Source organism: Neopelma chrysocephalum, unplaced genomic scaffold (genome assembly GCF_003984885.1).
Source record: "Neopelma chrysocephalum unplaced genomic scaffold, ASM398488v2 Primary Assembly neopelma1_23, whole genome shotgun sequence".
NCBI classification, from domain to species: Eukaryota; Metazoa; Chordata; class Aves; order Passeriformes; family Pipridae; genus Neopelma; species Neopelma chrysocephalum.
In genome coordinates, this window is record NW_020897691.1 from 16,161,171 (window position 1) to 16,176,793 (window position 15,623).

A 15,623-nucleotide genomic window follows, 5' to 3' on the forward strand; every position below is an offset into this window, starting at 1 on the left:
CAGATGAGTGGAAGGTGCCTGACTCAAGATTAATCAATGGGGGGAGCTGCTGAGGGCATTTCCCTGATTTTCTCCAACATTTTCAGTAACTACTTCAGACTCTGAATCCTGGACTCTGGTTTCAAGTAGGTGTCTAAGTAGGTCATTAGAGGCCAGAGGGAACTGCTGTACTGGAGTTCTATTAAGTTGGTGTAGGCTTCCTGTTCAGTGTGGTACCTGTTGTGAACCCTTTCTGAAAACAGCACACTTTAACTGGTGCATAGGCAACTTTTGCACCTAACTCTAGACTGAGAACCCACTCCACAGGCTGGGTATCCCTACAGCCAAGTCTCTGGAGATAGACGCCTGAGCTGAGAGAGAAGAGCGTATGAAATACAGTATTCAGCCCATTTCTGAAATATTATCTGTTATGAAACTGAGGTTAACTGTTGCTATGTGGATTTTAGGGTTTCAAGAAGATATTGATAACAAAACAAAAACGTAATGTGTCTTCACTGTAATTTTAAAAATATTTTTATTTTCTATCCCTCTTTTGTTAGGGATTTGGAAATCTTCCCATTTGTATGGCAAAAACTCCCCTATCCCTCTCCCATCAGCCTGAGAGGAAGGGTGTTCCCACTGGTTTCATTTTGCCGATTACCGATGTACGAGCCAGTATTGGAGCTGGATTCATCTACCCTTTGGTAGGAACGGTGAGTCCAAAGTATTCAGCTTGATCACTCCCCTTTGACCCAGCTTGACAGGGAAGTGCATTTCCTGTTTGCCACTAAAAATAACGTGTAAAATCAGGTGAGTTCTTGTTTTTGTATAATAATCTTATCTTCAAACTTATTGTAGCTCTACGTTGATAGCAAAAGAGAATTAGGAAAATGTAATATCATATAAGAGCTTCAACTATAGGGTCTGAGAGAATGGTTCTTGCTGTTGTTTCTGTTTCTGTTGTTTTTCCATTAGTCTGGTATACTTATGTACCCTAATGCTGCATAAAAAGGAATTTACATGTCCTTTGTCTTTTCTTATTCAAATTACGGCCCGTAAATAACTAGTTTAATGATTTTATTCTAAATGTTAAATCATTTCATTCATCATTACCAACCATTGTAATATATTTAGATGAAAGGAATTGTGTTGGGGAACAGTGTACGATTAAAATGATGGCTTTTCAGCTAATGAGCCTGATCTGTTTGCAGTCCTTGTGAATATCACTACTGGTTCTGTAAAACTAAGTTATGGTAGGAAGGGGTAGCTTTGTAAATGCAGAAGTAGTAGCACACTCTTTTCCTTTTTTAGAAATTTAAACAATGAGGGGCTTGATGGCGTCAGGCTAAAAGGAGACAATTGTCATCCTTTCTACCTACATGTCCTTAGAAGTACAGACTCAGATTAGGAAGCTCCTGATACTTTTTTCCCTAACAGGGCTTGTCGAAATAGCTGAGAAGTTAGTTAGCTCATGCCTTTTGCCAATCAGCACATCTTAATCCAAACAGCAGTTGAACTGCATCTGACATCTCATAGCTAGAGTTATTACTAATATGTAACTGATTCATGGGATGGTGTTAGAGGAGGGATGCAAAAGCCATTGCATTTCCGGAAAGAGTACTCTCCCAATGTTATCTCATCTTCCCAGAGCATGGCCTGATTTCCTTGTGTAGCAGTACACTTAGGAAAGGTTGAAAGTTTCTAATCTATTGTTTTGAATTCCCTCTGAAACAATCAAGTGTTTGAAACAAGGAAGGAAGTACTTTCTGACCAGGAGGGTTCCTGGAGTTCAGGAAACTGTGTCACTTAAACTCACTGGACTTGGGGATATGCTTTCCTTCTGCATGACCACATTACGCGCATCCACCAGAAGCAAAGTGCAGCTGTGTATTTGAATTGTGTAAGACCAAATTCCAATTACTGGTGACAGGATAAAATTTGTCAGAACTTCTAGTATCTCCTTCCTGGCCTGGATTCAAGTTTGCACTGTAAGTTGTGTGTCATGAAGTTGTGAGAAGGAGTGCATATGAAAAATGGGCAGTAACTAATTCAAAACCATGAAGGAGCTATTCTGTAGGATGTCAGAGTGAAATGTTCTTGGGTTGAGCTTTCTGAATGCGTCACACCTTGCATGCTTCACTGTGAACTAGCTGCAGTTCAGTGTCATAAATCTGTAGAAACTGTCTGTAGGAGCACTATACACCAAACAAGTTCAAGGATTACCTCTCATTTTCTGTTTCCTTCTAGAACCAAAAAATAGGGTTCTTATGAAGGACTTTTTATATATGGGATTTCTTACTGGAGGAGATTGTAAAACATATATCCAAGTTAGTTAGCCTGACTTGGGCAAGAGGCAGTATTAGCCATGGAATTTCTGCCATATCCTGCACTGGGTAGGCAGTATACTTTGTGTTAAGTGTTCCAAGAGAGTTTGTAGGGAGAGGTACTGTATGAACATAAGATCCCCAAGAGCTAAAAATGTGAATAGATAGACATTGATCATTGGCTGTTTGGAAAATATTGCTAATGCTCAGGAATGTAGGACAGAACACTTCTTGGAACTATCACAATTTCTACAAATCAGGATGAATGAATGAATTAATATGAATGTATTCCTAACATCCTTACCATTCAATTCCTTCTTTAGAATTAAATTTATGGCAAGAGGTCCAACTTGCTAACTTTCAGAATTGAGAGTTGTGATCATCATGAAACAAACTCTGGTAATATAATTGTACCACTACTTTTGAGATCACTTCTCTAATTTGCCACCTTCAGATTTTTGTGTGCATTGTTATCAGCAACTAAGTCTTAGGGTTAGTGTTGCTTTTTGAGTCGTGCAAGAAGGAATATTTTTGATGTCAGGTTTCAAAACTGAGAGCCTTCCTTTGACAATTCTCTTACTAATAAAGCTATCTGAAAATGCCTGCAGGAGCAAAGCAAATATAAAAGGGCATGTCCTGAAGGCCTAAAGTGGCTCTAAGTCAGATGCTATGAGTAGAGGGATTACAGACATCCTGGTGACAGCATATGGTGAAAGCATCCAGTCATGGCGGTGGATTAGATTTCTTTTTATAGGAAAAAAAGGAGAAGCATACATTTTTTTTCCTTTGATTACTTGCTAGCTAATTGTATTAATGGAAGCGATTCCTTAATTACCTAAGCTGCTTAGAACCTTCTTACTGCTAAGACCTTTCTGATGGCAGAAAAAATGCTATTTTTCATTAAAGTTGTAGTGATAATTCTGATGCTAATTAAATGTCAAACTCCATTCTCAAAGCATAATTGTACTGGATGAGCTTCTCACACTCTAACCTAGTGGAATTTATCAGTAAAGCAGGTTGTTAGAATTCTGCTCCTATTTATTTGGGAAGAGCATTACAAATGCGAGAGATAAGTACTGCTGAAAGATAATAAGCTATCTACAGTAACTAGCATTTGTAGTTTAACCTTGTCACTAGCACACGTAGAGTAATGAGATTTGTATTTACCCCAGCACTCATAGGCAGTGATTTTATTTTTTCAAAACTAGATATTTAACATGTTGTCTTCATATTCTCTAAGCAGTATTTGGTTTGTGTTATGGTTGGCTCTGGTTCTCTTACAGCATGGAAGTCTTTCCAGGAAAAATGAGCTGAGCCTTATCGGAGGAAATCAGCAGTGAAACAAGAGGTGTATTTAATTAACACTGGCACAGCTTTTATCCAAGTTCTCTGCGGCCATGACCCAGAGGGCTACATCACTCTCACAGGTGGACTGTTGATATCATTGCTTGGCTTAACAGAGTGATGGCAGGAAAGCTGCTGGAGTATATGTAGGAAACCAGTGAGGTCATTCGCTAGCAATGCTTGGGTGGAGAAATATTAGATTTTTGTAATATGTGTGTTTCTCTCCACCCCCACCCAAAAAGCCATAGCAATTGGGTGCTTTCTCACATTCAACCATGTTTCTATTGTTCTCTTTCATGTGATTTGCAAGAATGCAGGAAGGTCATCAAAGTAAAACCTGTTGTCTTTTGCCTATGTGAAGTGATGCTACAAAATCACTGGTGCACGTAATGAATCTGTGTTTAAATCACAGTGAGATTTTTAAATATGTACTACGTTTTTCCAGCTGTGCACTTTCAGTTTAATGGGTTAAAATTACAGGCCATGTCTCTTTGAAAATATGTGGAGCTTTTCAGAGCTTCCAAATTCTCACAATGAACTGACATCCTTCAGATATCAATATATCTGAAGAAAAGTCAGTCTATTACAGATGTACTTTTCTACCCATACAGAAAGAAGTTCAAGTCTCTGGAACTAGTGCTAGAACTATATCCTCTGGGAAGGAACTCTTGGGGTGACCCAGTGTAGTTTGAAATCAATGTATGGGAGCAATAAAGCCCTGATTCACTTGTGGGTGAGAGCAAGGACTGTCCTGCCAAAATATTACCTGAATATTGTAAGAAGGAAAAGACCTTGAATATAAATATTTTTATGAATACTTTCAGAAAGAAAATCTTGTTGCCTGTTGAATGAATTTCTTCTTCCTTGGTTAAGAGCTTAAAAGGTTTTGAGAGTTTCTATTGAACATAAGATGGAGTCCAGGCCACCTGAAGTGAAATTGCAATTTTCCAGTGCTGCATGAGGCCCAGGTTGTCTCCAAACTGTCATTTTGCTGCTTCTCTCAGGTGCTTTTATGGGACAGATGAATAGTTATTGGTGGATTGCCCAAATCATCCTGATGATCTTTGTAACACAGGGTGATGTTTGAAATACAAAAGTGATGTTGAGATTTATATTTGTCTTGTAAAGCATTTAGCTTACAATTCAATTTTCTATTGTTTACAAAGGAGTAATGCTCTGCTAGGTATTCTGATCTCTCTCAGTCAAAAAAATGTCCCTGGTGATGTGGCATTTGGCACCTGCCTTTGGTATTGTATAGTTGCTGTGTTGTAGCAGTGCTCAGAACAGCTAGTTATAAAAACTAGGTGTTCACAGTCTCTGCAGGCTGATTTTGAGATAATTGCAGTAAGTGTGTAAACAGTAAGAAAAAAAGGAAAGCCATGAAGTTAAACTCACATAGGAAAGTAGTTAAAATTGTTTAGTTCGAAATTGAAAAATGGTAACAGGAAAAGAAGAGCCCGCACTATGCTCTTTTAGATGATGTGCCTTCGTATTTCACAGAATCAACTAGGTTGGAAAAGACCTCTGAGATCATCAAGTCCAACCTGTGACCTAACACCACCATGTCAGCTAGCCCATGGCACTAAATGCCACGTCTAGTCTTTCCTTAAACACCTCCAGGGACTGCAACTCCACCACCTCCCTGGGCAGCCCATTGCAATGTCCAGTCCTTCTTTCTGTGAAGAAATTCTTCCTAATGTCCAACTTGAACCTCCCCTGGCGCAGCGCTTAAGATTGTGTCCTCTTGTCCTATTGCTAGGGGAGGAGAAGAGGCAAACCCCCACCTGGCTACAACCTCCTTTCAGGTAGTTTATTAAATTTTTTATTACAGCAGGTGTAATCCTTCTTGGGAAGGAAGAAGAGAGGTTTTCTGAAGTACACAGGGTGCATCGTTCCTGTACAGTGACTGGGTATGCACATGTGGAAATGATGGTGGAAGACTGATAAATTATTTGGGGTAGGGTCGATGGGCCTGTGGTGACCACAGCACATCAATGGCTGGAAGTGAACATGAGGACAGTCAACTTCAGTTTGTTGTGTTTAAAAGCTAAAGGCTGAGAGATGGTTAGTGTAATAACAGGAAATCCACTTGTGGTCCTTTGTGGATTGCATGATGTGGTTGCGATTGTATTAGATTGGCCGGAGAGGGTCTCTGTAGATGAGGCAAAAATAGCTCTAAGTGAATGATTTAGCTGAAGAGATGAGGATAAAGTTGTCGATTATAATGGAAAGTGGTATGTGGCAGCCTTTGAAAATGTCCCAGGCATGTTGACTATGAGGTAGTTAAGGATGGCCATTTGTGCTGAGAAGATGGGAATAGAAGATTGAGGGAAGGATTGGAAAGATGGGATTGGGTTGAAAGGAAAAGAAGTTAAACTGAAAGTTATACCAATGGGAGGAGATACCTGTGAAATTATTTGAAGACACATCCAAAATGTACGTGGAGAACTGGAAGAGGGCACTGAAGTAAAAGCCATGAAGGTAAAAGAGATTTGAAGATGTTCCAAAAGCATTAGTTAAAACAATGACATGACCTAAAATCTGGCCAGGGAGAAGTCGTGGGTGTAATGGATGTAGTTACACAAGAGCAGAACGTGCCTTGCTGATGACTAAGGATTTTTTTAAATTGAAGAGAAAAAGAGTAGAGTTTCGCTGGCTTGAAAATATTATTATCTTTTTTGTAACTTTTGAAAGTGCATAGAAAAGAATGTATTTAAACGATAGTCAGAAATTTCCATGTGGTCTGTGCATTTGCTGTTTACTTTATGTATTTTAAACTGATGTGGATAAGCCAGTGCTTGTTGGAAATACAGAGTAAATATACTTTACTTCAGATCACGGTACCTCCCATAGCTGTGATGTGGACATATGGTAAAATGCCCTCTTACAACCTGAAACAACACCCGGAAAAAAAAGGAAAAAAAAAAAAAAAAAAACAAAAAAAACCCAAAAAGCAGCCTCTCTTCTTCCTCTGACATTTAGAAATATCTTGGCAGATAATGGAGGCAAGGCACTTAGAGTCTGTATAGTTCATGCTATCTCTCCTGACTGCTGTATGCTAGTAAACATTATTTAACCAACATCATAATAATGTACCATATATTGCCTTTTCTGAATGAAAGACCAGGTCCCATTGCTGGCTGTGTCAGCAAAATTAATTTGCAGCTTATTACTGCTTTCTTCAACCTAACCTTACATTCCTTTAAGGGCCAGCACTTGTAGTTAAAGAGCTGAATTAATGGCTTTGCTCTCTTCTCTACTGAGAAGAAAAAAGAAGTTTTAGAGTTGTGTGTGTTATTTCAGCAAACTGAATAGTTGAAGGAAAAGTTGTTGTTTTGGGACAGGATGAAATCGTTAGACTACATATCACAGAAGAAAATAGACCCTGTGGTTCGGTAAGCTATTTAATGTTTAGATTAGATGAGATTTTTTTCTTAGTACAACCTCCATTATAAGCAATTTCAGTATGACTCTTGTAAAATTATTCCTTTGTATCCAGGGTGTCCATGTTATTTTCCCATCTTACCATATTTTAAGCCTTGTCAGAGAAGACTTTTTTTTTCTATGCAAATGTTTAAACTTGGCTCTAAACAAAACTAACTTTTTAGTGACAAAAGTGTACCTAGTGTATTTCTTGTATCACTCAGGTTTCCTGGGTATAAAAATATATTTATTTTAAAGACATCTATGGAAATGTAACATTATGTTCAAGCTCTCAGACATGTCACTGTTAACTTAAAATAGTTTATCTAAATAGATCCCTTAAAACAGATGCTTGTTTACAAGTACAAAAAGTGACTTTCAAGTTTCACTTTAGTCAGAAAAAGTATCAGACTGATAGCCTAAAAATGCATTTTGATAGCCTCTCACCCCTTGTGGTAATTTTCCCTACCCTCCTTTGTTTTGCATGTAAAAGGGCAGAGGACATGGTTAACCATGCTTCCTCCATGGAAGGTATGATGGGTTAGAGCTGCTGCAAAGGAATTTCTGAGACTGGTATGCCTAGATCACAGTGCTTGAGCACATGTTTTCAGTTAAGATTAGCTGACTTGACACATCAGCTCAGGCAGTATGGATTCATTGATCAAGGGTAGTGCCTGGCTAGTGCGGACAAGTTTAAGCGATCCTGGAACAAAGATAACTCATTATGCTCTGAAACAGTTTTCTCTAGTGTAGTTGTTAATGTCTTGCCCTCATCAGACCTGAGAAGTTGTATGTAATGAACTCAGTGCAGCTGTCTTAGGCTTGCAGATGCCGTTAGTTGTAGAGAAATAAAATGAGAATCACCTGTAGCGTGCATGTAGCCAAAGGGGGCACCTCTGTGAAAGCATCCTGTGCTCAAGGTTTTAGAGAGTCTGGGAGTCATTAAGGTCCTTGCTGTCTGCTCCAGTGAGACCTAACTGTGATCATAACTGGCTTGTGGATGTCTGTTTCATTCCCTTGCCTCTAATTTACAGTCCATGATCCCAGATGAAAACGGATATGGCTGCATCAGTTAAGAAAGGAAAAACTCAAGAGACTGATATTCCATATGAAGAGCAGGGCTCTTTGTTAATAGCAAGCCCCATGCAAATAGGCTAATGTACATCATTCAAAGATGTATCAGGTAAAAGTGGGAAGTGCAATTAGGATAGAAGCCAGCACCAGTTTTGAACAACTGCCCTTAGATTTTATGCATGATTTCAGACAAGAAATAAGGACATTATGGTGGAAATATAGGCTTGTGCAAGTTTGAGCAGTTAGTGAATGCCTTGCTGGCTGTTCTCCAGGGCACAGAGGGAAGCGGGTGGGTGAATTATGCACTTTATGGTGCAGCAGTGCTGCCTGCCCACCTGGATTCTAGCCTATGGCTCTGACTGTGCTGGTTAGCACCCCTGTTGTGTGTCCAGAGCAAATAAATGGGTTTGGTTAAGAGCTCATTCAGCCTGTGTGGACTTTCATCAAATGCAAAGAGCTCAAAAATCAGTTTACAGATTGTCTTGAAACAGTTTTAATAGATCATGTTTTGATTATGCTATCTGTATAGAAGATGTGCAGATTTGAGCACTAGAGAGGGCAGCTAAGTATTTACTTCCCCCATTCATGGTATTTTGGATGATTTGCTGTATGAAGAGGCTAATGCTGACAGACACAGGGGTCAGTGAATCGGATGGCTTTGGGGCTGGGTGGGTATCACTACTGCCTGTCATGGTTCAGCTTGGTAGCAGCAGCCATTCTCTGTCACTTCCAGTTTTCTGCTGTTCCTCTATATAGTGATGAAATGAAATTATGTTTTGTGCTCCCTATTTTTGTTTGTTCAGCCTGATAGCCTTCTTCAGTTGAAGAAATTGCAGTTTCTGCAAAGGTTCCATGTGGCTCAAATGCAAAATTTAGAGATTCAGCCATTCACTAAGGAAGCAATAGTAACATTTTTAAAACTCTTGTCTATATGCAATTTTTGGACAGGTTATCTAATGCTCACTTAACGAAAAAAAATTGTCCCTTCAGATGCATTTTTCAAATGCTAATTTTCAGATTTTAAAAGTATTGATTCCTTCATAAGCAACAAAATAACTTTACAGTTTGGAACAAATAACTGAAATTTTCCAGACTGTCCAGTAAGACAAACTATCTAGCAGATGTAGATAGCTGTATATTTGAGTTTGGCAACTTACTGTTATTGCAACTCTAAAAATGATTTAAGGCTAATAGCAGAAACCTAACTGGAGGCTGCAAGTCTATGACTAAACAGTTTTATTTATTGAGTTCTGGATAAATAAGGTGAACTTGCTTTCTTTCATTAAATTGGGAAATATAGAATGAATAGTGTGCTAATTAACATTAAAGAGGAACAAATATTTGTGCCTTCTGGTCAAGGGATTATCCTTGTTAAAACAGGAAATGGACTTTGATTTCCTTTTTTTAAGTATTTTCTTCATAAACTTTGTATGAAAATGTGAGGTTAGAAATAGGTTATATTTTACATAGTAAAATATATGTCTTAGTTAACAAACAGCTTTTATAAGGAAGGAAAGGCATTTTCCAAATTGTTTTATAATGAAATAAATGCATCCTGCTTTTATTATGCAGAAAATAGCATTTGTTGAGAAATTTGAAACTGAGCTTCTCTAATTTATTACATTGTCCATTACAATGGACTTTATAGAAGCTGTAATACTTTTAAGTGCTATCACTTTCTATTAGTAATTTGTTAGACAAAAAAAATTTTGATTTTTTTTTTTTTAAATAAGGAATCCAGAGATACAAACAGTAAGGTCCCCCTGACAAATCTGGGACAGGACCACAAATAAATTCATGTTTTGCTGACCTGCAAAATCATGAGATGTTTATGTCTAAGAATGTGAAGAATCAGCATGGGGTATTTCAATTGTAGTAGGATGACCTACATTCTGTGGACAATACTAAAAGATAAAGTTATACTACTACTCCTCCTCTACTCCACCCACTCAAAAATCTGAAAGTATTTCCTGAGATACTCCTTTTGTCCTTTTTAAAAAAAAAAAAAAGGTACAGATGCTGACATGCTGAATTTTGCCTTTGATAAGTGGTAATGGGTTTACTTTGACAAGAACAAACTTTCTTCACTTCTGAAACTATGAAATGTCATGAATAGAGCATTACCTTTTGACCACCTCAGCCTCACCTCAAGTACTGTGTACAGTTTTGGGTGCCACAATAAAAAAAGGATATAAAGCTGTTATTAGAGAGCATCCAAAGGAGAGCTACAAAGATGGTGAAGAGCCTAGAGGGGAAGCCATACGAGTAGTTGCTGAGGTCACACAGATTTGTTCAGCCTGGAGAAGAGGAGACTGGGGGAAGACCTCATCGCAGCCTACAACTTCCTCACAAATTGAAGCAGAGCAGCAGGCACCGATCTCTGTGGTGACCAGTGACAGAACCTGAGGGAATGACCTGAAGCTGTCAGGATAGTATTCCCAATGAAGCACACTGGATAGTGGTGCAGCCTGGAACAACTGCAAAAGATCTGAGATGTGGCATGAGATAGGTGCAAACTCTTAGAGCAAAATTTGGCTTCTTTGAAACATTTTAAACTCTTATCTCTGTAACTGTCCAGGGGGTAGTAATCCCATGCCAGCTGTACCAATGCTTGATACTTTACAGGTTAGTGCCTGGCAGCTGGACATTCAGCTTTTTCTTGAAGTGATATAAAAATGCCTGATATAAGTGGAACATTCTCTTTAACTGGTTTCACATTTTTAATAATCTTTTTTTAATACCATGTCAAAGTTTGGAGCTAGTTGTAGGCTAAGCAGTTTCTCTCTAGGGACTCCAGATTTTCTGAAGATAAAATTCCATAATTGCATGATATTTTAGACTAGAGTGCCTGACCACAGCATCTTTCTTTAATAACCATGTTTCTTTAGACAACTTAAGGAACTGGGCTTTGCATTTAATAAGAAAATGTAGTGACATGAAGAAGTTCAGAATGAGCTATTCAGTCATATAGGAATGTTGCAATTGGAAAAAAAAACTGTAGAAATGTTAAACTTCTACATAAGGTGTTCTACTTAAAGCTTAGCAATGCTCTGAAGACTTTGAGTCTAAACTTAACTTCAGAGTACATGCTTTCAGGAAAAGTAGTGAGAATTGGGTAATCGGGTCATGGTTTCCTTTTCTGCACAGCCACTCGGGCTATTTTTCAATGTCACTTTTAAGGCTTTTACTTCTCTTTTTTTAATTGGGCACTACGTATCTCTGTCAGCAATTTGAAAAGGATGATTGGGTCCAAATCAACTGGTTCTTGTTTCTACAAATATACAAAATAGCATGAAGATACTTGGTTTTAATCATCATTTAGCAACCAACACATCAACTATTAAATATATGGAGGCTTGTGGTAGTCACAGAATATCATTTATATCCCCTACAATCTTCAGAAAATCTTTCTCCGATTCTCCTTCAATTCTGGTTTTGTAATCAAAAGCATTCTATGAAGAAACATTGGGTATGTGTCAATGAGAAACCAGCACTGTTGCAGATGAAGGGATTGTATCTAGCAATACCTATTACTGCGGTGGCAAACCTTTTTTTATGTAGTCAGGCACTTAGGAGGCTGACACCCTGCAGTACTGAATATTGGGTGGGTCTTGAGGTAGCCTTCTGGTTTCATGTTGCAATCAAATAAGGATTGCATGAATGAAAGCAGGAGAGGAATGTGGATAATGTGTTTGCCTTTTAGTAAATCATCAGTAAACTCTTGTGCTGAGACAATCTGGTTTTGTTACTCGCTCATTCAACAGAACCAACCAGTAGACTGAGGCCAGAAAGACTATGACAATTTGTAACCTATAGAAACCTGTTGTACTCTTTCTAGTCATTTTTAAGATTCATTTAGGTAAATGAAAATAGATCTCCTGACTTCATTTTACTCTTCATTTATCTTTTTCACAAAACAGCATGAAATTCAACGCCACTTAGAGTTCATACTTGGCTCCTTGATCCTTATTTTCAGTTTGCTGTGAGGAGCAAGAGTGCTGCTGGAGAGGTGTCCTCAGGGCTGTTGTACTCAAACTGTAACTTAAAAGTTGTTTCACAGAAGGACAGTGTTGAATCTCAGTGGTGTTCATTTGTATTATGTTTTTTTTTCCTTTAGGCAATTTTATATCACAGTGTGGCAAATGCACCCCCAAAAGGGGCAAAAAAGAACTAGTAAACATCACATAGGTGGTATCACTGAGTTGTCGTCCCCAATTCCATTTGCAACACTTGCCCCTTGCTGCTCAGAAGTTACTGCATTTGCACAGCTCTGGAAAACTGCCAGTGCTAAGAAATGAAATGCTAATCTGGGAGTTTGTCAGAAAAGCTGTACAACAAAAGCTGTGACTTTTACCTTTCTTTGATCCATGAAATAACCCAAAATACAGAGGTCTATGGTATTTTGCTGGGGGGAAGAAAAAAAGTTAGTGGCGTTGGGTATCTTAACATGTAGTACTGTTCATATTATGAGATTATAAATGCCTGGTTTCCCTGCTCACAGAGGAGTTCCCTCGTGAGCATCTCCAGGCTTCATTCAGCCAGTGGTTGTTAAGAAGGCTGTTCCACAGATTTTTCTCACCGTCTGACTTATGGGTTTGGCCCAGTTTCAGTTTCAGGTTTCTGACAGTGTTAACTACTATGCAGAATATGTGCCTGTTTGAAAGGATTTTCATAGTACTCCTGCTCTTCTATCTTTTTACTCTTTTCACAGAATCAGTTAGGTTGGAAAATACCTCTGAGACCATCGAGTCCAACCTATGACCAAACACCACCTTGTCAACCAGACCATGGCACTCGGTGCCACGTCCAGTCTTTCCTTAAACACCTCCAGGGACGGTAACTCTCTCCCTGGGCAGTCCATTCCAATGTCCAATCACCCCTTCTGTGAAGAAATTCTTCCTAATGTGTAAACTAAACCTCCCCTGGAACAGCTAAAGACTGTGTCCTCTCATCCTCTCACTGGTTGCCTGGGAGAAGAGGCTGACGCCCACCCGGCTACCACCTCCTTTCAGGTAGTTGTAGAGAGTGATGAGGTCTCCCCTGAGCCTCCTCTTTTCCAGACTAAACAACTCCCTCAGCCTCTCCTCAAAGGACTTGTGCTCCAGACCCTTCAGCAGCTTTGTTGCCCTTCTCTGGACCTGCTCCAGCACCTCAATGTCCTTTCTGAATTGAGGAGCCCAGAACTGGACACAGTACTTGAGGTGTGGCCTCACCAGCACCGAGTACAAGGGGAGAATCACTTCCATAGTCCTGCTGGCCACACTATTTCTCACACAAGTCAGGATGCCCTTGGCCTTCTTGGCCAACTGGGCACACTGCTGACTCACGTTCAACCACAGTTGACCAGCACCCACAGATCCTTTTCCACTGGGCCACTTTCCAGTCACTCTGTCCCCAGCCTGTAGCACTGCATGAGGTTGTTGTGGCCAAAGTGTAGGACATGGCACTTGGTCTTGTTGAGCGTTTTGTAACTGCCCATGCAAATCAGCCTTAGCAGGGAGCATTCCTACTCTTGTATGCACTGCATCAGTATCCAGAGGAAATGTATGTGCTATCCAGTTCAGTTCCTATTCAGCTTTGACATTGACTAGCATTTTGAGTGGTATTTTTCTCTTGAAAGTGTTGAAAGTGTTTTAAGGATTTCTGTGTATTTATGTTGAAAAGGCAGTTGGTGGAACCCATCAGTTTATACGTTTGGTTTAATTCATAGTGTTATTACTGGAGGTAGAGCATAATGAATGGAGCATCATTATGTGAGGTAAGAAGAATTTCCTTGTAAGTACAGAGAAATGTAAATTGTGAGAATTAATTCATTGATAGAAGAATGCATTTAGTTTGATCATCAGGTGTTTGTGGAAAATTTCTCTATAACGGAACAGGAGAGATTTCTGTTGACTGTTGAGTATTAAGAATCATCATTCTGTTGTTTATCCACATTTTGTTTATATTGTGAACTGCATTGAAAATGCATGAATTTTTTTGCCTATTGCACTAAACCACGCCTTTGTTTTGTTCAATTTTACTACATTTCATTGCAGCAAATTGATATGATTCCATAGATGACCATCATATCTTCATGATAATGGTCAAAAGCCTAACCTTTTTCCTCTCTCTTTTTTCGTTCTCCTTTTTTTTTCTCCTTTTTTTTTCTTTCTTTTTTCCTCCTTGGAGCTGTTTTGGCAAGTGGAGGCAGTTCTTATTTTGACACATTTGACATAAAGGATAGAATGTGTCCAGTTTGGGAAGCAGAAAAGCTAGTGGAGGAAAAAAAATTCCATCATTGTCTTACAGAAATGAAGAGTATTGTTTCTGGTCCTTGAAAAAGAAATAGTTTTTGATTTCGGCTCAGGATACACATGAGAATAAACTGCAATTAAAGGGCTTTTTTTAAAGGGAGAGAATTTTACTATGTTGTGGGCACCATAAAACTTAACATTTTATGGATTAAAAAAAAACCAAACCCATTTATGGCATATATTAAACACAGAATGTGTAATTTACAACCAAGCCAAGAGGAAGTTGTATATTAAAAAAAACAATAACCACATACATGCTGTTATGGGGATCAGTCCTGGACTAAAAGGCATATGTATCCAAATGCGGGATTTTTCTGTGTGGTCAAAATTTCAAAATGAGCATGTCATTGAATGGTCTTGAGTTCATCCAAAGTATGGAGGTGTTTCCATGTACTGCAACACCTGTGCAGAAAAGCAGGAGTACACATAGCCCTAAAATGTGTGTTGCTACCTCCTTTTTTCTGCCTGTGCAATTGTAAAGGGGAGATTTGCTGGCCTCATCTCTGTGTCACTCAAACCTGCATTTTACTTCTTGACTATGAAGTGTTACATCCCTTTGCATTAGTGTCACTATGTCTTGTTCTTCCAGGCTTGCCAAAAAGAATAGAGGGTGGGGAGGGAGGTCAATTAGAGGACTTCTGGCTTCTTTCAGGGGCAAGTGAGCCAGGGAATGTACTGAATGAAAGGTGTGTTCTTAATGCTACTTGCTTGAGCAGTAAGCAGCTCTTACAACCTAAATTCAATCTCAAAAAGCCCTGAACTTTCTGTGATATTCAGCTCTCTGCTCTGGCCCTCTTTCCCATCTTGTGTTACTGCTGGCTCTGTATTAATTCAGATACAATCTCTGGAAACCATGGTAGTCTGCTGTATTAGGCTCCTGCAAAATGGGATCCTTGGAAAACAAGATTTAGCCCTTGCCACAAAATGAGCTTCCACTTTTTAAAATTCTTTAGGTAAATTGTACTTTGCCTTCCAGTAAGGTTTATTCTGTAGTTTTATGAAAACTAATAAAAAAAAAGTGGAAAGGCAATTTGTGTGAAGCCTCAAGGAATTTATTACAGGTAAATTCTGAGAAAAAGTTGACAAATTAAAGGTAAATTTGAGAAAAGGTTGTCAAGTGCATAAAATGCATTTGCTTTAATTGTAAAATTAATTCAAACATTCACCTAAATCCATTTTAACT

General features: G+C 38.8%; 1 protein-coding gene across 1 annotated transcript in view; it reads left to right on the forward strand.

The window, feature by feature from the left end:
• The window catches only part of MTHFD1L (methylenetetrahydrofolate dehydrogenase (NADP+ dependent) 1 like), a 139,345-nt gene that overhangs the window by 92,848 nt on the left and 30,874 nt on the right, over nt 1-15,623 (forward strand). The window contains exon 24 of the mRNA XM_027683494.1: nt 540-692. Within this exon, the coding sequence (XP_027539295.1) occupies nt 540-692 (153 nt within the window). The remainder of the gene's footprint in view (nt 1-539; nt 693-15,623) is intronic.